Source organism: Podarcis gaigeae, assembly GCF_964106915.1.
Source record: "Podarcis gaigeae genome assembly, chromosome: 9".
Taxonomy (NCBI): domain Eukaryota; kingdom Metazoa; phylum Chordata; class Lepidosauria; order Squamata; family Lacertidae; genus Podarcis; species Podarcis gaigeae.
Genome location: NC_139685.1, coordinates 52,083,789 through 52,106,002, shown reverse-complemented (window position 1 = coordinate 52,106,002; position 22,214 = coordinate 52,083,789). Strand labels below are relative to the sequence as shown.

General features: G+C 41.6%; 1 protein-coding gene and 1 long non-coding RNA gene across 3 annotated transcripts in view; one reads left to right on the top strand and one right to left on the bottom strand.

The window, feature by feature from the left end:
• The window catches only part of MYOZ2 (myozenin 2), a 24,418-nt gene extending 12,354 nt beyond the window's left edge, over window positions 1–12,064 (top strand). For both annotated transcript variants that reach the window (XM_083756930.1, XM_083756931.1), the window contains exons 4-6: window positions 2,173–2,302; window positions 5,057–5,240; window positions 11,644–12,064. In XM_083756930.1, coding sequence (XP_083613056.1) covers window positions 2,173–2,302; window positions 5,057–5,240; window positions 11,644–11,878 — 549 coding nt within the window. In that variant the 3' untranslated portion in view covers window positions 11,879–12,064. The remainder of the gene's footprint in view (window positions 1–2,172; window positions 2,303–5,056; window positions 5,241–11,643) is intronic.
• LOC310852925 lies at window positions 2,653–22,214 on the bottom strand. The gene is made up of 2 exons (XR_014568445.1): window positions 22,061–22,214; window positions 2,653–8,090 (listed from the first exon to the last, which is right to left on the bottom strand). It is a non-coding gene; the product is annotated as an uncharacterized lncRNA (long non-coding RNA).

The window sequence follows — 22,214 nt, the reverse complement described above, 5'->3', positions numbered from 1 at the left end:
GAAATGGGAACTGTAGTTTGCTAAGGGTGCTGAGAGTTGTTACGATTTTTTTAATGGTTTCTGTTACAGTAGATGCATTGAAAGGGGTTGCACTAGATAATCCTCTGGGGCTCTTCAGACCACATTTCTATGATTCTATGGTATATAAATATTTTTATTTAAAATAAAAAATAAAAATAGGACGCTCCTGTTTCCCTCACAGAGCTACAGTTCCCATTATGGTTTAACAATCAACCCTTCTTCTCAGGAAACTTTGGGAACTGTAGCTCTGTGAAGGGGCCATCTAATAACTCTCAGACCTCTTCACAAACTACAGTTCCCATATCCCTTTGAGGAAGCCATGACTGTTAAAGTGTTAAAGACAAAGACATTAAATGTATAGTGCAGATGTTGCTCTGCTGGGTAACTAAGGGATAAAGGTAAAGGGACCCCTGACCATTAGGTCCAGTCGTGACCCACTCTGGGGTTGCAGCACTCATCTCACTTTATTGGCCGAGGGAGCCAGCGTACAGCTTCCGGGTCATGTAGCCAGCATGACTAAGCCACTTCTGGCGAACCAGAGCAGCGCATGGAAATGCTGTTTACCTTTCCGCCAGAGCGGTACCTATTTATCTACTTGCACTTTGACGTGCTTTCGTACTGCAAGGTTGGCAGGAGCAGGGACCAAGCAAATTACATTAAAACACACTATTTTGAGTAAACATGGAAACAACTGCATTGTAAATCTTGTGATATGTCAAGGCTCCTATGGGTGGACAAAATCTGTTTGAATTTCTCAGTCGAGGACTCTTGTTTTAAAGCCTTGTTTGTATTTCTCTCCCCCACCCATACCTACAGAAAATTGTCCTCAAAGGCAGCCTATACTTACAAACCTTTTCATTTTAATGTCATGGCTAAAATAAGGTTCTGACTTTTTAGAGCGCTCTAATTCTATGTTAAAGAAACAATGATTAAGGCTTCGGATGCAGCCATGGAACTAATGACCCAGCAGAAAGAATGGCTCACTCCAGCCTGTCATTAATCTTTGTGAAGTGGCCTGCGCTAAGGTTATTATTATGATTACAAATTGAGGTGTCATTGCGGGAATTCTTTATGGAAACTGCTTAGGGATAAAGCCAATATTTAGGTGTCCAAGTGAGGTAAGCATGACCAAACACAAAGGAAAATAGAGCTCCTTAACAGATGGGGAATTTCAGCTGCGTGGGTAGAGAGGGGAAGCTGCCAATCAAGCCAACAGGCAAATTCCATCTTAGAGGGATATTTCCATCCTAAATATTACAGCAGTTACTTATCCCCAATTTTCTTTCATCACTCAGGAACGTCATTTGTTCTATGTGTGAGTCCTACTTGGTGGAAACCATCAGAGCCCTCTCAACTGCTGGAGCTATTAGACAGCTTTGTGTTGAGATGTTTTATTAAATTCAAGGCCTTCTTAGAGTACTCTCTGAGATCACAAAGGTGTTGCAAGAAATGTGCTCATGCATCTCCCAACATATTTTTTCTTTTGCTAAGACAAACAAGGAAGGGCAATTTGGGTCAGGACTGCTGCACTTGGGGAGGAGGGGGCCATTCTAGAATGCTTCCCCCTCCAAAGTTAATAGCAACTTTGTGGGGTGGGGTGTGTGTGTTTATGAATCGGGGTCATGTCGTCAAGGTAGGAAGGTTATAACCTCTCCCCCCCCATTATGTACCTGGATCCAAACTGAATCAGGGCACTTGAAGTAGAGAGGTTTCTGGAATAAGGTTTGTTTGTTTTGTTGGGGACAGTGAGTACATCATTTTAAAATTAGGGCACCATTTGACAGCCTTTGCTTCAGGAAAAAGGATATTTTAATAGATAACTTGTTTCCCTAGAGCACAAGAGGCCTATCATTCCCAACTTGCCAGATACTTTCTATTCTAGCTTTAGAAAGCCAATTAATCTCTGTGGCATCTTCATCCCACAAGTCTAAAGCAAGAATAACACTTCAGCAGTTCAGCAGGGTGCTCAGACAGCAGGATAGGAAGGCCAGAAAAAAAAGTGGTCAGGAAAAAAGAAGATGCTTGAACAAAGCATTTAGTGTATCAGTTTGCCAGTTAAGAAACGCCAAGGAACCAGGACACTGTTTTCAGCAGTCCTTTGGCGTCTCTGTTATGAACCTGATAGCTGTGCTATTTATCATTCAAATGCAGCGCAGCGAGGTTATACAGTGCATTCAGCTGGATGCTAACAGCATGGAGGCAGCTCAAGAGCATGCACCAACAACACCGCCTAATACCCCTGATCCACGGAGTCCACCGAACCCCGAAACCCTTGCCCCAGGTAAGCCACCGTGGAATATCCCAGCCAGACAAACCTCTTATTTTCCGGGCAAAGTAAAAACAATAAAAATTCTTCCATAGAGGAGACCTACAGTGTGGTATCTTTAGTGGAAGCATAGATGAGTCACCTACGACCTCTGTGAAGTGGCCAAGCCAAAAGGTACAAAAGTTACCACATGATAACTCTACCTTCACTGTTTTCCAACACATAAATCTGCCATTAAACCTGATGGCATATCAGCAGCACAATATGAAGTAGTCCCATGTGAATCAAGGTTGATTTTTGCATGAGGGTCATTCTCCCCAACCCTTTCACTCATAGTCCAGAGTGCAAAATAAGTCATTTGTACGTGCAATTCTTTTCAGCCCTTTTTATTGTACAATTTTAAATCACCTTGAAATTTACATGAAAAGCAATTCATAAAATGGCATTAAAATAAATCATGTCCCATGTTGCCATCATAATAGCAGCAGTTACTGGTTTAGGTCACACTAGGATTTACCTCTATACAATCTACAGCACTTGTTATGGAAATATAAATGCCCTGGTACAAAAGTTCAAGCTTGATGCAGGAGGTTTGGTTTATTCTTCTGCATTTATTGTGCTAAAACCTGTGAAGGCCCAATTCAGTGAAATTATATCTTTGAGTTACTATCTGTAGAATGTAGGCACAAAGTTCTTCAGCCTGGATCTACTAAATGTGTAGCTTCTTTATTTGAAACCAATCATAAATGAATAGATCTTATTAAAAAGGTCAGGGGAGGTCACACAAACAGAGTTATCTTATGCACAACAAAGCTCTGCAAATCTATCTGTCTGTTTTGGTTGTTAGGGGAAATCTTTCAGCGGATGCAGACTTGACCAATTATACAATATTTAGCGTGAAAGAATGTTTGAAAGAAAACCCTTATACAAGAGTAAATAGGAGGACAATTTGGCTCTCTTGTAGCAAGAACATTTTAGACAGTAGCAAGGACACGTGTTTCCTTTATCTAGAGGCACTGAGCAACAAAGAAGTCTTTTCTTTGTCTGCCCTTTTCAAAACAAGAACAGAGAGATTTATTGGGGCATAATTTGTAAACTGATCACAGCCTTTTCGCCACTTGTGCGACTGTTGCATAATGGATTCAGCACCATATTTATGTATAGATTTATTTAATTAAGGCTGGAATCCTACACAAACTTCCCTGAAAGTAAACTGTGCACAGTGAAACTTACACACAAGAAAGCACACATAAGAATCTGCTGTTATGATGTGTACATTGTACCAATTACATGCCCTCTTGGAAGCTTAATGTTAACTGGCCAAACACATGCTTAAATAGCTGGAGGCTACATGTCATCATAAACGTTTTGAATATTTGACCGGCTCGTGTTGAAATGGGCTTTCCCCTCTCTTATAGATGCGTGCATACCTTGCAAGGATGTGTAGATAAAAAGGAGTCAGTGCATTTTTTTAAAAAAAAAATGTTGTCTTGGCTTCCCTCCCTAGTTGTCTTTACTTATAGAATCTTAGAGCTGGAAGGGACCAAGGGACATCTAGTCCAACCCCCCACCACTATGCAGGAATATCGGCTACTCATCACATACTGCATACTTATTTTCTTCTGAATCCCACAATGATTTCCTCTCTCTCTCCATTTCTTTCCCTATGCTTCAGGCAGGCTGCCTGTCTTTTAAATTTTATTTTTCAAATATCTTCCAAGTTGATATGATTAGACATTTGTTTCACACCTTATTATTATTTTAAAACCCTCAATAAGTTGTTTTTTTTTAAAAAAAAACTTTAAAAACTGCTCTGGGACGTGAAGAGCCAGTGGCTTCATGACATCACAGGAGCCAGCCAATCAGCTTTGTGCATACTGTAGTTGGTTTCTGCTGGAAACTAGCCAAACCTGCTTCTCCTAGTCTGGATCTTACAGGGCAGATTTTACATCTGAGCAATGTGATTTGAATGCAGTTCCACAACAGCTTGGCCACACTAGTTACATGTGTCTGTACATGCACTTATTTATTTCCTTATGTAAATATCTGTAAGCCACATGTCCCTAACAAGTCCAACCAAAGTGGAGAACAAAATACAACCATAAAAATACAAACATATTATAATAAAAACTTTTTAAATTCCAGAAGCTACACCAACCAACAGTACAATAAAATATAATCCAGTCTTTTCCAGAGCCGCAGCAATAAAACAACAGCATGGCCCATAAAAGACATCAATTAAAAGCCATTTGAAACAGGTGGGCTTTTTAAAGCCTTTAAAAAAAACTTAAACTGATTACTTGATGTGTTTTGTAGTTTGCTTTGCCCCTGTGTGTTACAAAGTGAGATCACTGCAGGTAAATCTCCAGGTTTTACAGTGTATTTTGAATATATGTTAAATATGCCAGTGTTATTAAAAAAAATGTTTGAGCACATGAGACAAGAGTTTTCCACTCACAGTCTTCTACCTTTCTCTCCATCACCCAAGATATATTTGTCTAATACTGCCACAGCTGAAATTCTATTAAATCCTTAGACTTTTCTTGCCAGAGTTAATCCATTGTTTACAACAGAATTTAGAAGAGCAGCATTGAGGATTGTGGCTGAAACCACAATCTTAATCAAATGATCTTTAAGTGACAATTAATGTAGAACCTCTTATGTGGTGCCTAGGGGGACCATGGTGAGAATGAGTTGGAATGTTGTGTGAGACAGATGGGACGTTGCTACTGCAAAATCCAAACACTGTGTATAATTTTCCTCTCAAAGGATATTCTGGACCACTGAAGACAATTCCTCCAGAGAGGTTCAACACTACATCTGTGCCAAAGTACTATCAATCACCTTGGATTGAAGCCATCAGCAACGACCCAGAGCTGTTGGAGGCCTTATACCCCAAACTGTTTAAGCCTGAAGCAAAGCCCGAGCTGCCTGACTTTAAGAGCTTTAACAGGTAATTTTGACCAATAAATAAATAAACAAACACCAAGTTTTATAAGAGATGGATTTGTGTGGAAACTGTGGCTTGGAGCCTAAGACAAAAGAATGGAAGAAAGTTTGCAGAAAGAAAGTTTCCCTCCCCCCCCCTCGCACTGCACCCCATCACACATATTTCAAGGGGGGGGGGGGCTAAGCCTCCAGAGAAGCTTTGGGGAGAACTGAAAACTTTTCTTCTGTATATTTAATTCCATTAATGTATCAAGCCCCTCACCCTTTGATCCAGATTGTTCTAAATTCAGGAACTAACATGTATGTGTGCACCATCAGTCTTAGAATGAACAGAATAGGTTGTATCACACGCTGAGGTTCCCCTACACTAGAGGTGCCACAACCACCATTTTGTCTGCCATGAGGCAAATGAGTAAGACCGATTAAGATATCGGCACACATATTTTTATAGGCATTATATCCTCCCTCTATCTCTTGGTTTATAGATATGCAAATTGTGGTTTGGGAGTTGGGATCTAATCCCACAAAGATCTGAGGCAGGCGCAGCTGCCACACATGTTCCTCTCTGTCCCTTAGGGAATCTGAGAGCTCACAACGTCACTAGATAACAAGAAGCTGAATTTCTGAGCTTGTTTATACCTTTTTTAAAAAAAAACACCCACATTTTCAGACTTTTTAAAACCAGCAAAAAACTGGTGAAATTCTTGTGAAAATAAAATCTAGGTACAGTATTGCATACAAAGAGCCGAGTGTGCTAATGGCAAGAGATAAACAGAGAAAGAAAATGTTTACGTTTCAAATGGTGTCCTTTGGCTTTTAGCAGAAGCTCTAGACATGTTGACATTGACTGGAAGTATTTTGGGAACATTTTGACAAAACATCCAGGCTGTGGCGCATGCTTATTCAAACTTGATACAGTAATTTCATTTATTGAAACAGTGTGTGTGGTGTGTGTGTGTGTTTTTCCCTTTAATGAATAGCTGGCATTTAATTCCAAATGACTAACACAGCACAAAAAATCCTTTCAGAAAGCCAAAAGGTAGCAGTCCATTGCTGCAGAAAACAGGAAGCAGGCACTGCATGCCTTTAGCAGCTGGTCAAGACTAGTATTTCCATTCTGCAGAATCAAAGGAAGCAAATGTCTCCAAGTAAGGAGTGAGGTAGCTGGCAACTGGAGCCCTACCACACTGTACCTGGCATAGCGATAACCACAATCTGGTCCGCCATTATCAACAGGGAGTCTCTGATTCCTCCTGTAGCTGCCTCCAACTTCTCTCATAGACTGCCAAGATCCACCCTCATTCAGAAGGCTATGCAGTGGGGGGGAACACATGGGCAGCGTAAAGTTGGGTAGCTGTTTCTTGCCACCTTGGAGCCACGCAGTAGGATGAGGAAGGGGGAGAGGAAGATGCCATATATGGCAAAACCTGGTACTGACTGTTCTTCCCGAGGATATGGTCTCTTCATAAAATGATGCAACAGATGCTGATGGAAGTGATCTCATAATTGCATAAGCTGTGAATCAAGACAAAGGCCCCATTCAGATGTAACAAAACGATACGGCTTGTTGTTGTTACAAGACCAGGCTGGGGGTGAACCTTGAGCTCACGTACCCCCCTTCCCCACACAAACAAAGAAGCGCAGTGGGGATCAAGCAAGCCTGAGGCTTACCCTGACACACTCTCACAAGAACAAACAATGGTTTGCTACAGCTGAGGGTCCTGTGACACTTAAAGGCAAAGGGTACAGTACAGCTAATGTTGAACATGCCCATCTATCTCCCATAGGGTCTAAGCTGGAGTGAAAAGTGTGTAACTGCGTTGTGCTGTAAGGCTGCGAACCTGACCACAGGTGGCCTCACTGAAGCCACTAAGATTTACCGTATTGGCCTGAATGTAAGCCACACTTTCCCCCCAAATTCCAACCGTGAAAAGTTAAAGTGCAGCTTATATTCGTGACCTTACAGTATGCAGCCAGGAACGTGGGGCAAACAGTGACAGGAGCACGGCAAAGTAGTGCCCACCCCACATGTAGTCCCCTGTCCTCTCCCCCAAGGCCGGGAAGGGAGAGTGCGAGGAAGGGGAAAGGCCTCCAGCAACACAGCATGGCTCGCTCCCCCCCCCCCCCGCCAGCATGCAGTTTGGAGCAGCAAGGAATGAAGCGGCTTATATTGCGGTCTTTTTTCTCCCCCCTCTCCAATTTTAAAGGTGCAGCTTATGTTTGGGTGCAGCTTATATTCGGGCTAATACGTCAATAAGCCTAGTTGTTCTCAAGACCCCAACTCCTCTGATATTATTTTACTGATAACCTGAGTCTTTCTGTGCAAGAGCCTACTTTGAAATCATGGAAATGGTGGGAGTAAAGAAGCCCAAAAAGACACTCAGAGCAAATTTGGGGCAGTGAGGGGAACATACGAAGCATACAGTTAAGGCAACCCAGCTGAAATTGTGGGAAACTGAAAGCAATGATTGGGGTGGGGTGAGAACAGGGCAAGTATTTTAAACAAAAGCAAAAACCCACAACTCCTCGCATATGTTTCTTTCTGTCGGATTTCTACTCGGCTGAATATAAGAGTCCAACAACCAAATGCCTATTTTTAGGCTCTATACTCTCCAGTCATTATAAGTAATTAATCTGGTTATTGTTTCGGGGGAAATGCAGAAAATGACATCACCTTCAAGAGACCCCAGTGATATAATAGTGACACCACTCTTTCAGTGAGTCAGGTCCTTCTGCTGGCATTGTGTCACTGCAGGAAGAAATATTTCCAGGAATTGTAATTCTGGGTTTTTCACATCAGACACAGACTCATTCCTGATCATCGAACTGTGAAGGCCAACTCCCACTTCTGAACCTGTTTAAAAAAAAAAAAAGCTTTACACTAGGAAAGCAATGTGTGTTTCTAATCAGCTGCTATTATTGACTTTAATAGAATGGGCTCAGATAAAAAGACTGAATTCAGCTGCAAACATCCCCTCAGTTATCAGGCACTACCATATTGGTGTAGTGTTCACATCCGGCTGTGACAATTCATAACAAACCTGGAATGGATTCAGAAGACAGCTAAAAGGATCCAAGAGACCTAGGAGGAAAATGTTATTTATTATTACTTCATTTATTTATTTTTGAAAAAACGTTTGAGTCACAGTCTCTGCCACAATAGGACCCAAACCAATGCACAGCACCTCAAACAACAAAAGCCATAACAGGCAGCATAAAACACACTAAAACTATAAAGCAGTCAAAACACACAAAGCAGTAACTGAAATAAGGTCAAGATGATCTAAACCCGATAAGCAGCATCAGCAGAAAAAAGTAAATAAACTATGTAATCCTAAATGTTTGTTTAGAAATGTCTTACTGAATTCAATGGGACTTCCACTTAGGTGGGTATAGGATTGCAGACCAAGCAACTCAAAGGCCTGGAAACAACTTACAAAACAAAACAAACAAAATAAAACAAGAAGTGAGAAGATTATTCACTTGGCAGCAAAAAGAAATAAAAATTCAAGTGGATATTTGTGGGACAAGTATTCCAGCATATGGACACTGAATTTGACCCATCCTCTCTGAGAGAGAAACAAGATGTTACATTAATGATGAGAATACAATTAGTACACACCTTTGTTACATCAGCAGTAATTTTGGCAGAGCTTGATCACCTCAGAACTGTGTGGAATGTGGTGGGCAAGTTCAACGCTCTCTGTGCTATGATTCTGACAAAAGTTACTTTTCTGATATTTGTATGTCAAGGGAAACCCCCACTGGTGCCAGTGGGAGCTTCCCTTGAAATCCAAACAGCAGCATCAGAGACAAGATGTTGAGACTGCGGCAGGAAAAGATAAGGGTTAAACTCTTCATCCCCATGGACTGAAGGCTGCCCACCTGTCTCCACTGCTGCTATTTACATAACAACAAAAATACTTGTTAATTACGTTCACACAATTAATAGATGCCTAGTTTGGCCCAGACAGAGGGAACAGGCATCATGTTGACCATTATTATTAATTATTATTATTATTATTATTACTACTACCCTGCCTTTTCCCTAATAGGAAACCTGTGTTATCCTTGACGTAAGGCACCTCAAAACTCTCTTGACTCATTGTTTTTAATTATGCAATGAATTGGGGAGGAAATTTCCTCCACCTTTATTATCATTTTTCCCAAGAAGGAAAACTATCCAAAAGAAGAACCCTTGGTGAGAAGTGAGGCACCACAGAAAGCCTGGATGTAACAAGAAGCAGGCTTGACCGGTTATGCCTCCCTCCCTTGTCAGTGAAGCAAAGTTCCCCTCCTGAAATGGATTGTTTTCAAAGCACTAGAAGGAATCCAGTTCATCTGGAAGTTGTTCTGTGTTACTGCACTAAATGCAGCATCCCAACTCCTCAAGCTACAAAACCATCTCCTGCAGGTTGCCATGTACTACATATGCACCACAAGCTTTTAAGCCACTGATTCCACAATAGTAATTCATCCAAATCTGCATCCTTTTCTTCTATTGCAATGTAAAGTTGCTTTCCCACACTGATTGCTTGGTAGCCATTGCTTTTTGCAAGAACTGCTAGACACTGTTGTTGACCATACCAAGAAGGGGGGAAATGATGGGGGGGCAGAAGTAAGGTACAAGAAATATAGTGGTGTTGAGGAAGGGCTGTAGCTCAGTGGTAGAGCATGTGCTTTGCATGTGAAAGGTTTCAGGTTCAATCTCTAGCATCTCTACGCAAGGCTGGGAGAGATCCCTGTCTGAAATCTTGGAGACCCACTGCCAGTCATTGTAGACATTGCTGAGCTAAATGGATCCATGATCTAATCCAGTATCAGCCAGCTTCCCATGTTTCTATTAGAAGAAAAAAGTTAAAACTGGATACCACCTCCTTCAAATGTTTTATCAGTTCACAAAGACCAACACTGGGACTCTATGGGCTAGATTTGAAACTAGGAACTGAACTGCATTTCATGAAACATACAACAATGGTTGTGTTCTAACCTACAATTATATGTGATTAATAATTCCTAGTTGTTGTGTAACTGCATTGCATATGTATGGTCACCTGCTTTCGCAAGTCACAAAACTGGGAAATGAACCTAAGCTCAGGCTAATTTTTTTTCCTGTGTAAAAGACCTGCACTTCTCTATTACAATCAACAAGCTTTATTATGCTGGGTTTTGATTGTATACAATGAGTCAGATTGAAATTACATGTTTTGCTTTCATAAAATGTAGGGCATTACAACTCCTTGACATCATCGAAATGATTGCTTCAGAAGATTTACTCTTGAACTTGAATTAATTAATTACTCTGCTCTTCTTTATCTTGATCCCTATCCAGAAAACATGTATTCTGAACATTTGATCTAGTTGTAACACATTTTGTTTTTAAGAAGGTACTTTTAACATATTAGAAAGCTATTTCCTGGCCTTTCAGAAATCTGCCTGTAATATCCAAGACTGAAGGTTACGAGGAACCAGACAGCTCATGTGTATATTTTTGGCAATGTCATTAGGAAACAATGACAATATGTTATGAAATAGAATTACATATGAAGCTGTCTTAGAATTAGTCAAAGCATTGCTCCATCTAGACTAGGACTGTCGTTTCTGACCATTTCTAGAAAGAGATTACAGTGGTACCTTGGGTTACATACGCTTCAGGTTACAGATGCTTCAGGTTACAGACTCCACTAACCCAGAAATAGTACCTCAGGTTAAGAACTTTGTTTCAGGATGAGAACAGAAATCGTGCTCTGGCGGCATGGCGACAGTGGGAGGCCCCATTAGCTAAAGTGGTGCTTCAGGTTAAGAACAGTTTCAGGTTAAGAACGGACCTCCAGAACGAATTAAGTACTTAACCCAAGGTACCACTGTAGTTACACACATTTGCAGCAATGAGTTTCAACTACAGTATTAACTTCTCTAAAGCAATTCAGCTGAATTTTTCAAGGTTTTTCTGTAAGGTAGCATGCTTATTTCCATTCAAATCATCATTATTAGAGAGAACGGAATAATAAATCCCTTACAGTTACAGTTCTTGCAGTGGTTTATTGTCTGATACACACTGAACTCTTGCTGCCTTCTCTCAATGAAGTGGTTTGTTCCAGTGTTGCTAGACTTGATGAGATATCTGCATCACCTTGGTCAGCTCACTCCTTCTACCACAGTTCCACCCCAGCTGTAAAATGGGGATGCTAGTGCCCTACTTCAAAAGGTTGCCATGAGGATTAATGAGATAACGGCTACCTACCTACCTACTAAAAAGTACTACAGAGGAAACCAATAACAAGTGTTTCAAAAGAAAAGCCATATGAATGTTCTGAAATACCCCTTTTAATTGTAGGTTCAAAGCAGAGTGAGTACCGGTATATGTTTTGATTCACCTTTCCTTTACTCTTGTCCCCGTCGTCCAGAGTTGCCACTCCTTTTGGTGGTTTTGAGAGAGCATCGAAACTGGTTAAGTTCAAGGTACCAGATTTCAACTTCCTCCTGCTAAATGATCCACGATTTATGGTCCTTGCCAATCCACTTTCTACCAGGCGGTCTTTCAACAGGACTCCTAAAGGATGGACCTCTGAGAATATTCCCATAATGATAACTATACACCCTACAGAGGTAAATGGCGTTCCAGAAACGGATGATCTGTGAAGAGAGAGTGGAGCACTCCACACACATCAGAATCAGTCTGGTGATACTCTGATCTTTCAACATGTGCTACATCATTTTCTTATGCAGCTAAAATGTAATACCATCTGATGCTGTTAACAGTTTCTGAAGTTAAGTTTGTTCTACTAACACAAATAAAATAACTTGCCCATTACCTTTGAAAAACTAGTTTTGCCTCTCTCTCTTTTATTTCTCTAGCTCCTCTTTGCTCTTTCTGTTTATTAAAATAATATCTGGCTTGATTTTACATTGTTGCATTTTCCTATTAAAAGGGGAAGTGATAAAAATTATACTTTCATGTTACTAGTTTATTTGTCAATTCTGTTTTGGGCAGACTTGCTTACAGAGATACTGGCAGAACTGTGAAAGAAAAATATTTGGCTATTGATTCTATGAAGGAAATGTGGTCTTCTGCCATCCTCTGTGAAAATCAATTTATTACTGAGTGTTATTCTGAACAAGGTGTGTCTATATAAACAGGAATAAAAACAATATGTGTAAATAAAACAAAATAGAAGATTAAATGCTTGAGAAACTCTCCCAGTGTAAACACATATGTTTGTTTGACCGATACATACAGCAGTTTAACAGCATAGGATTAGCATAAAATGTTGCTGTGAATGATACAAGAATGGACTGAAATTTTACCAAAAAAGCACTAGATCATGTTTAAAGTAAAATAAGGGAATATATATCAAAGAATAATGCTAATTCCTTATTCAGAAAGTAACATATTTTGCATGAAGGAATAATTACAGTATTTTTTCTCTATAAGATGCACCAGACCACAAGATGCACCTAGTTTTTGGAGAAGGAAAACAAGAAAAAAAATATTATGAATCTCAGAAGCCAGAACAGCAAGAGGGATCGCTGCACAGTGAAAGCAGCAATCCCTCTTGCTGTTCTGGCTTCTGTGATAGCTGCACAGCCTGCATTCGCTCCATAAGACACACACACATTTCCCCTTACTTTTTAGGAGGGAAAAAGTGAGTCTTATAGAGCAAAAAATACGGTAATTGAATCTTTTAAAAATGTATATTAGAGACAATAAAACCTTTGCATGTTGTTTGCAAAACAGTGTAAAGTTGCATTTTAATATAAGTTTAATTTGATTAAGCCAATTCTGAATGTTTGCAGCTTTAATAACTTTTTGTGTATGTAAGATCAATTTTGAAAGTGCACTTTAAAACAAAATTTGCCATCAGCCTTCAGGTTGATGCTCACATTATACTCTTGCAGATGCTTGCAGACGCTTAGGTCCCATGTGTCAGGAAAGACGTCGTTTGCATCATAGCATCATGCAGATTCTATTTGTGTATGGATCTTCACATGGCTGGGATCCCCAGCGGTTGGCAGAGTTATGCAGTTGCACAAGTAATATCTACATGTGACAGGCCTTATAAAAATGACATCATCTGTAAGTTAAGCATTGATTAAGTAAATGAAATGCTTTAGTAGACTTGTGTTTTCAAAGCCAGTTTTGCTGTGATAGTGATGCATGCTGCTGCGTCAATAGTGAAATAAGGACCAGATGCAATAGAGGTGACATAATAAGAGTAACAACAAAGCCTTGCGGCACCTGAAAGGCGAGCAACTTTACTGTGATGTAAGCTTGCTCATGGTCAGGAGCCCACTTCATCAGGTGAATGACGTGGTCACCTACGTGATACGTGTGAAAAAGAGAATGTGAAACTTGTGAAGGAGGAAGACTGTTGAATCAATGGATAACAAATGAGAATACACCATAAAAGTTATGAATGGGACGTGCCTTTTCCCCTGCTTTGACGGAGGATGCACGCACAGGTCACATTTGAACCTCTGCGCTACAAAATATGGTCTGTAAATTCAACTTCTAATTTTATTGTGAAGGAGCACCAGGAACCAACACTGCTCTGGAGAATAAAGCAGGCACCAATTTGTAAGAGCGCTTAAGCCACTGGGGAATGAAAACATGTCCACAGATGGGAGGAGAGTCCCAGCACTATTAGCTCATAACAACTCCTGATTGCAAAGGGAGGAGCAGAGCCTCTCTCTTGGTTCCCAGCTCATTCTTTGATCCCTTCTCTAGGCAACAAGCCACCAGCTCCTACTTGCTGCTCAGGCCTCCTACATTTCCTCTAGCCTTGATTTGTCCCTTGCTTCTGCTTCTCTGGACCAAGACGCCTCCAACTGTACTCCAGCCTGGTTCCTGATTTGCTTTTTGCTTCAGTTGCATGCAAACGACTCATTTCCTTCTAGCATTCACCATGATTGGGTCCCCTCCCAGTCTTTTGTCCAAACCACAATCATCGCAAACCATTCTAGATTGTTCAGAGTGGCTGGGCCAACCCAGTCGGATGGGCGGCTAATAATAATAATAATAATAATAATAATAATAGTAAAAAAGCAGTGCCTAGATAATGCTTCGGGTGGCCAGTTATTTTTCGCCAAAAAAGAGGAAATGCATCACCAACAAAAAAAGAGACTCAAGGATGGCACCGATTTGTAGGTAATTTGCATGAGTTAATGTATATGCATAGATACAAAATAATTGCTATAACTTAAAAAAAAATGCATCTCACCATAGAGGTCAACAAGACTGTGGCCAGGTGAGCTGTGTGTGTGTCCAGTCTGTTCCCCAGGAAACCCAGCCAGATGGGCAGGGTATAAATAAAACCTCCTCCTCCTCCTCCTCCTCCTCCTCCTCCTCCTCCTCCTCCTTCTTCTTCTTCTTCTTCTTCTTCTTCCTCCTCCTCCTCTTCTTCTTCTTCTTCTTCTTCTTCTTCTTCTTTGTTGATGGGCAACTTCCAGGCTTCCCTAGTCTCCCTTCTTAGGATTATTTTCAAATCACATTTGGGACCAGACCGTCTTCCTCATATACGTCACCTTCACTGCCCTCTTTAATGCAGGACTATGACCATCGTAATCCTGCTCTCGCACTGAGTTTCTCATGTCTTTGATATTGTACACATGCTATCTGTGATGCAGCTGCATGCTGGCAAACAAGCTCGTTTGTGGAGTTTTCAAGAGTGAACTGAATTGACTATGGAATTCAATCCTGTGCGTGTTTACCCAGAAGTAAGACTCACAGAGATTCCATGGGCCTATTTATTTACTTAGAAAGTTTTTCTCTACTTAATATAATCATCATCATCATCATCATCATCATTGCATTGTTTCAACTTTCTGATGTTTGCCCCCTGCCCCCCAGCTCCTTTGGGAGGAAGGGTGGGATAGAAATGTAAGAAATATATAAATAAAGAGCAATATTTGATAACATTTCATTAAAGCAGATAAAGACAAAATGCAACTGAACATCACAAATAGCACAGGGTACAAAATAAAACAAAAATCAAGTGTCCAGAAAGCCAGGGTAAATATATATATAGAGAGAGAGAGAGAGACTGCCTCCGCTTCACAAATTACTCATGGGAGGGCATTTAAATAGATGGATGCTGTCCACCAAGAAGGCTTGCTTCAGTGTTGTCACCTGTGACAATCTGCTGGTGGATCTCCTTGGAAGAACTTAATGATTAGATTGCTGTCTAGCAGGGGAGATGGTTTACTAGGTCTCCTGATCCCAAGTTGTTTAGGGGTTTTAAATGTCAACAACAAAACTTTGAACTTGAATCAACAGGGAATAGTCAGCCATTGTATTAGCAAGCCCTCCGAAAGTCACTCATGCCATACACTTTAAGCGCATTTAAAGCCCATGGCTTCCCTGAAGGAATCCTGGGAACTAGAGTTTACTTCTCATAGAGTTACATTTCACAGCACGCTTAACCAATTACAGTTCCCAGGATTCTCTGGGGAAAGCCACATGCTTTAAATACTGTATATGGTGTGGATGTTACCCAATGCAAAGGGACCTTAATTTAATGGGAACTGGATCCTCTTACCCTCCAAGCAAAAGAAGCAAAATATTACCTGGATAATTGCACAAAAAGGTGGCTATCAATACCATTCCTAATCTATGGTAATGCAGTTTCCCACAGGTGGGTGAAAAGGCAGGACTGATACTATGTAATCCTTGCATAATGTGTTATTCGCTGGAGTTTTCCATATTAAACATGTAAACCAGTGTAATCCTAATTATGGGTGCACTTTTCTCATGTCCCAATTATTTACAATCTATGATTTGTGGTTATGAAAATAAACAAAAATTGCTTTCCATACAATGTGTGCTTTATGTCATTCAAATATGCCTTAATAAGACATAGTCCGAATAGGGGAGTAACAAAAGCAGAGAGACATTGGCACTTCCTCCTCTAAAAGGGAGAAGTTGTGTCAATGAGATATTTGGGATTGTCCACTCCTTAATGGGCTACTTCCTAAATCTGTCCCATTCAGAAACTCAGATTTTGCCCCCAGAGAAAGCCCAGCTGCTTGCTCTACCACAGACAAATAATCATTCACAACACAGGAGAAACTGAAGTTATTTATTTATGGCCTTTATATACCGTACTGGCCTTTAGTTAAAAAATATCTGAGTGGCTCACAAAAATCAGTCATCATTTAGGGTTGAGGCCTGAGGAAGCAATAATTGAGGGAGCTTTCTACATGACTTATAAAGCCTTAATTCTAAATAAGGATTTTAGGCTGTAATCCTGTACCCACTTACCTGCAAGTAAGCTCCCCTGAAGAAAGAGGGACTTTATTTCTGGGTACGCATGTCTAGGATTCTATTTTTAGCTGCAGATGAATCAGATTAATGCCCATGAGTTAGATTTTATTTATTTAACAAAATTTATGTACTGCTTAATTGTAAATAACCTCTAAGCAGTTCACAAGAAAAGCAGTTTATAGGCATTTTACCCTAGTTACATCAAATTTCTACAGGCTACCTAAAGTGTTGGTGCTGAGATGGTGGCTTGTTTTAACCATGGTTGGCCTTTAAATCTAAACTGGGAAACTGTGGCTTAATCCCCTTAGCAATCAGGATATGAACCAAAGATAAGATCCTGGATTCATATCCTGGTTAGTAAGCTGGGACTCAAGCAGTTTCCTGGTTTGGATGTAATAGAAAAATGTGATTTAAACAAGTCATGGTCTCAGATTTCACCTCCTCAGGGGGAGGGGGTCAGGGGGAGGAAAGAATACCCAGGGGTACTATATATAGCTTGTTCTTGGGTTGATCAGCCATGGTTTATAAGTCCAAGGTTATTATGCCTGAACCAGTCTTCTGAACTGATTTTCTCCTCTAACTTGGAACTTTCCTCAGGCTGGAAGATGCTGAGTTTCCTATCCATTTAATAAATTCCATGCTGTATTGTGCTTATTATTGATTTTATTCTTTTCCTATCTTTTCTGACTGGGTGCCATCATTTTGCTGTATGACCCATCATGACAGAGCCCGAAATTTTGCCTCCCAGCTCACTTTGTACATTTCTTTAGAACACTCCCCCCCCCCTCCCCGTGTATCCTCCAGTTCTTACAAGCTTAGCTTCAGGCACACTTGTAAATACTTTAAACAGTCGCTCTTGGGTTTTTTCCTTCCTGTGCATTTCCCAGTAGTCAGAGAAGTCACGTAATAAACCTTACTGCTGCTGCTTTGTTTATTTCAACCACATTGCCTTCACCCTTAACTTGCCTCAAGCAAATTTGTTCTCTTTTGTAAGTTCTATGAAAATCCCTAGCACTTACCTGCCAGAGCAAAAAAATCTATTCGCTATCCAATGAAACAGGGTGCCTTTCTTTTATTTATCATGACTAATGTTAATACTGGGCTTGGAGCAACAGAGGGGAAGGAGGACACAAATTAATACAAACAAGAACAAAGGTGGGAACAGAGCTGTATGTGCCTTGTAAAAAGCTGTCTCATTTCCTCGGTAATACAGTTTCTAATTCAATGACACAAATAAGCCTCCCACAATTTAGGGAGCACTTGTTTGTAAACTTCCTAATGTTCCCTACTGTGAAAACTGCAATAATATCACCACATGACATAGCAATGCTAGAACTGGACACTGTATTATGAAAAGTGTGTTCCTAACAAAACATACCGGTAATCAGTGTTAGAGGGTAAGTAACTGATCTTTTCGTTGCCTGCGTCATCCTTACAAATTTGCTGACATGCTCCAGCTATTTCTCTTAGGATATTGGCTACCAAGCAAGAAAAAGTGAAAAGGCCAGAAAACATTGCCTTGGAGAGTTCATGTCTTTGTGAAGATGCTATTCTGCTTAGGCCAACTAAGTTAGAACTGAACCAATATAGATTTGCATAGTGAAATTATCTGCAACATTATTAGACATCTCAAAGAGAAAACAACAGGAAATCAGAAATTTTTAAAAAATAAGTGCATATTCTTCCACTGAATTTAAGAAAACTGTCTGGTGAGTAGTACAACTAAACAATTCCCAACGGCCAGATTGAATAAAATGTAAATTCATTTTAAAAAATAACCTTCCATTCAAAATCAAATCTGTCTTTAATTTGAAAATCTAAGAATGTAGGTAGGTATGGTTATAAGATGCACACTGTCCTTTGTATTGCTTCTCAAACCTTGTTCTTATTTTTACAAAATTATGCTTTTCTAATCTGATATCTTGAGGAAAGTTACATTTTAGGCATTAAAGGTGCCTCACACTACTAATCTCTATTTCCCCACACTTCTGTCTAACCCTTTTCAACATATCTATTTTTCAAACATGTTTTTTTATCTAGCCTTTTTCTTGCAAGCTATGTCAGCCAGGAGTCATTTATCCATTTAAAGCAGAGATTGGGAACTTGTGGCCTTCTAGATGTTGTTGGACTCCATCAGCCCAGCCAGTATGCCCAGTGGTGAGAGATGATGGGAGCTGTAGTCTGATCTAAGGCACACTATTTATGTTGTAGTAGGAATGTGAAATCACAGCAGCGCTGCTCCCTACTGTGCTTGCAGGTAGCACAAGAAACCCAGGACCACTCAGGAGGAGCCCATGCCAGTAGCCCAAAGGATGATGCCGAGATGCAGAATAACAACATTGCAAACTCCTCCTGTGTGGTCTGGAGCTACTTGTGGTAGCATGGTAGCAGTATACGCTATAAAAAAACTGCAGGAACAACATGAGTATTGAGTCTAACCCAGATATCTGAAGGACCCTGTCCTACCACGTAGACCTGCCCAGTTGTAAAGATCTGTAGGTGGGGTCCTCCTGGTACTATCACCAACCTCTGAGGTTTAAAGGGCGGCAGCATAAGCAAGGGCCTTTTTGGTGGTGGCCCTCAGTGAATGAACAGCTCTATTGTCCAAGATGCACCTGCCCCTGTCACTGTACAATTCCATTGACAGGTCAAGATGCACCTTTTTGCCCAAACCTTTGGATACAGCTTAGTGATATGGAGTACCTGCTTCTGTTTTATAAACTCTTTTAAAATACTGTTTTGAACTTATTTTTAATTACCGGTACTTAAATTGTGTTCTGGAGATGTCCATAACCTGCCCTGAGACCTTATAGTGAACGGCAGGCTACAAATTCAAATGAACCATCAAGCCTCAAAGTGGATCTAGGAATCCAGAAGTGAGAGAGGGCATTTTAGCAGCTGCAGAAGAGACTGTTCCCCAAATATGACCCATACAACTGCCATGCAGCTTCTCCATGCAACTTGTCCACATGCTTTGTCCACATGATGATGAGAACAGTGACAAAATGGAACACGGAATAAACTTGTTTTCTGCTATTGCTGAAAGGTCAAAGCAGTGTAGTAAAACAACAAAATTGTGACTGCCTAATCGCCCCACCCAATCTGAAGTTTCTGCCATCGCCATCACATTGCTCCCAACAAATTCCAACGCGGGACAAATTCACAATAGCTTTTACCCCTACTGCACAATGTCATCTGTTTCCAATGTCAGGAAAACCCAAACATAACAAGAGTTTTCATGGCAATGATATGGCCCCACAGTTCCTGAGCCTCCATACCTTCCTTGTTTGTCCATGTCCTTCCTTCCAATAATATTTAGTCCCTCCAGTTCTTAAGCCCTTTGTGAAATCTTGCATCAGACCATTGTCTCTCCTTTTTCGAGATTCATGTTGGCCATTCCTTTCCCTCAATTCCCTGTCTCGTGGCCCAGTCTCACATCAGTCATGACTGCTTGCATCAGCCATTGGTTCATAGTCCTCCTCCATGCTTTTTCAACCCTTCTGTCCCATCCCCATCCCCCGCCCCCATCTCACATCATACTTCAGGCAACAGAATACATTTTCTCACCTTTCTTAAGCCCAAAGATTTCCCATTCTTATTAACCACTCCTTTCAATACCTAGGTTAATTTGCTTGCCTGTCTTTTCAGTGGCCACTGCCTCCTCTACTTACTCTTCCCTCCGGTTTCTGACTCACAGCCCTAGGCTACTCTGCACTCCCTCAATGAACTCCATGTCTGGGTTCCTTATGCCTGGAATCCTCCTCTCCTTGGATCTCTTCCACAACACTTCCTTCCCCTGGGGCCTATGATATTTTTCATATGAACAGCTCACAGTTTCATTCCCTTAGCCACTGTAATGCTTATGAACATTCCATGTTGTTGCAGCAGGATATGAAGATGAGCATACGTTTTCTTCATCACTGAGTTACACAAACCTCAACCAGGGGCCAGGATTCATGGAAAATGACTCTCCTGGGCGGACTTGCTCCCAGCGTCACAGAATAGGACAAGAAAAGGAGGGGAGAGGGAGAGCACATAGGGAGACAAGAGAGATGGTAAATATGCTAGGCAGGGGAAGACAAAGGGATACTAGGTGAGGTAAGAAGAGGGGACCAAGCACAAGACAAGGCAAAGCAGGTTCCATGGTTTGGGAAGCTCTCAGCAATAATCCCCTGGTGGACACTTCTCCTAGCTTCCCGGGAGAGGTCTAATCCTCCCAACAAACCGCCCAGAGGGAGATGACCAAATCAGCAGCTACTGCTCCTTGCAACTACCTCCACAACTTGCTGACCTGAGCAGGCAAGAAGCATCTGGTGCTACCTTCACTTTTTCTGTCTGAGTGTTCTTCAATCATGGGTCTCCAAATGTTGTTAGACTGCAGTTCCCATCATCCCCGACCACTGGGCAAGCTGGCTGGACATGATGGGAATTCTAGTCCAACACCTGGAGACCCAAGGTTGAGGAGCATTGTGCTAGATGGCATGGCCACTGGAACTGGGTGAAACAGGCCTAGCCTTCCCAGAGGGAGCCTATGAAGCTGCTCCTTGAGGATACCTGACAGTAGAGATGCTAGAAGCAAAGCCCCGTCCTCTGTGCTGCCCAGAGGGAGACGGTGATGAAGTGGAGGCAATGGCTGCTCTTAACCTCCATCACTTGCCCACAGATCAGTCTCACCTTGCCTGCTCACTCCTTCTAAGCAGCAGTGCCCAGCCTATTTCCTATTGCTACTGACTGCAGACAGAAAAGCCACTTCATTGGACAGTTGCCTGCTTCCCTGCATGGGTGTTAGGAGCTACTGCTGCCACTGTGACATGTCTTGTCACAACATCCAAACAGGATTCAGACTTCTCTGTGGATCCCCCTGACAGTGGTGGTGGTGGTGGCAGCAGCGGCTTGTCAGGGGTGGGTACCAGCGGACCTTTCCAAAGTACTGGTGCCTAAGCTATTCACCAATACCAGCCTCTGCTGCCAGCCCTAGAGTAGGATATGAACGCGGTGTGTGTGACGAATAAAAATAATAAGAGTATGTTTTTGTTTAGTCATTTAGTCATGTCTGACTCTCCGTGACCCCATGGACCAGAGCACGCCAGGCACTCCTGTCTTCCACTGCCTCTCGCAGTTTGGTCAAACTCATGCTGGTAGCTTCGAGAACACAGTCCAACCATCTCATCCTCTGTCGTCCCCTTCTCCTTGTGCCCTCAATCTTTCCCAACATCAGGGTCTTTTATGGGGTTATTTGTATGTTTTCAGCGTTGTTCCATTCATTAGATTTCTGCAAGAAAGAAAAGTGGAGCTGCTTGATGGCAAATGCCCTGCCCCTTATCAATGGGCACTTGCCACCATGGCTATGTTTTACCTGCACTATCAGGAAAATGATGTGTCTCAATACTAGCTATCGAGAACTGTGAGTGGGCACAGAGTGCTGTTCAGCTCAGGTCCAGCTTGCAGAGCTTGTACAGGCACCCAGGCACCTGGTAGGCCACTGTGAAAACAGGATGCTGAGACCTTAGAGTGAAGTGTGGGCTGCCAGTTCCAGTTCCGCAGCTTGCTGACAGCTCTACCTTCGGCTTCTTCCCAGCATCCTTCATCAGCACTCTGGGTCGCGCAGCCCGCAGGATGAACTGAACCGGAATCCCGCGCGCGGCCAACCTTCCTCGCCACCGTCGTCCCAGGCTCTGGGGTTGATTGATTGATTAAAGGAGGGGGAGTGGGCAA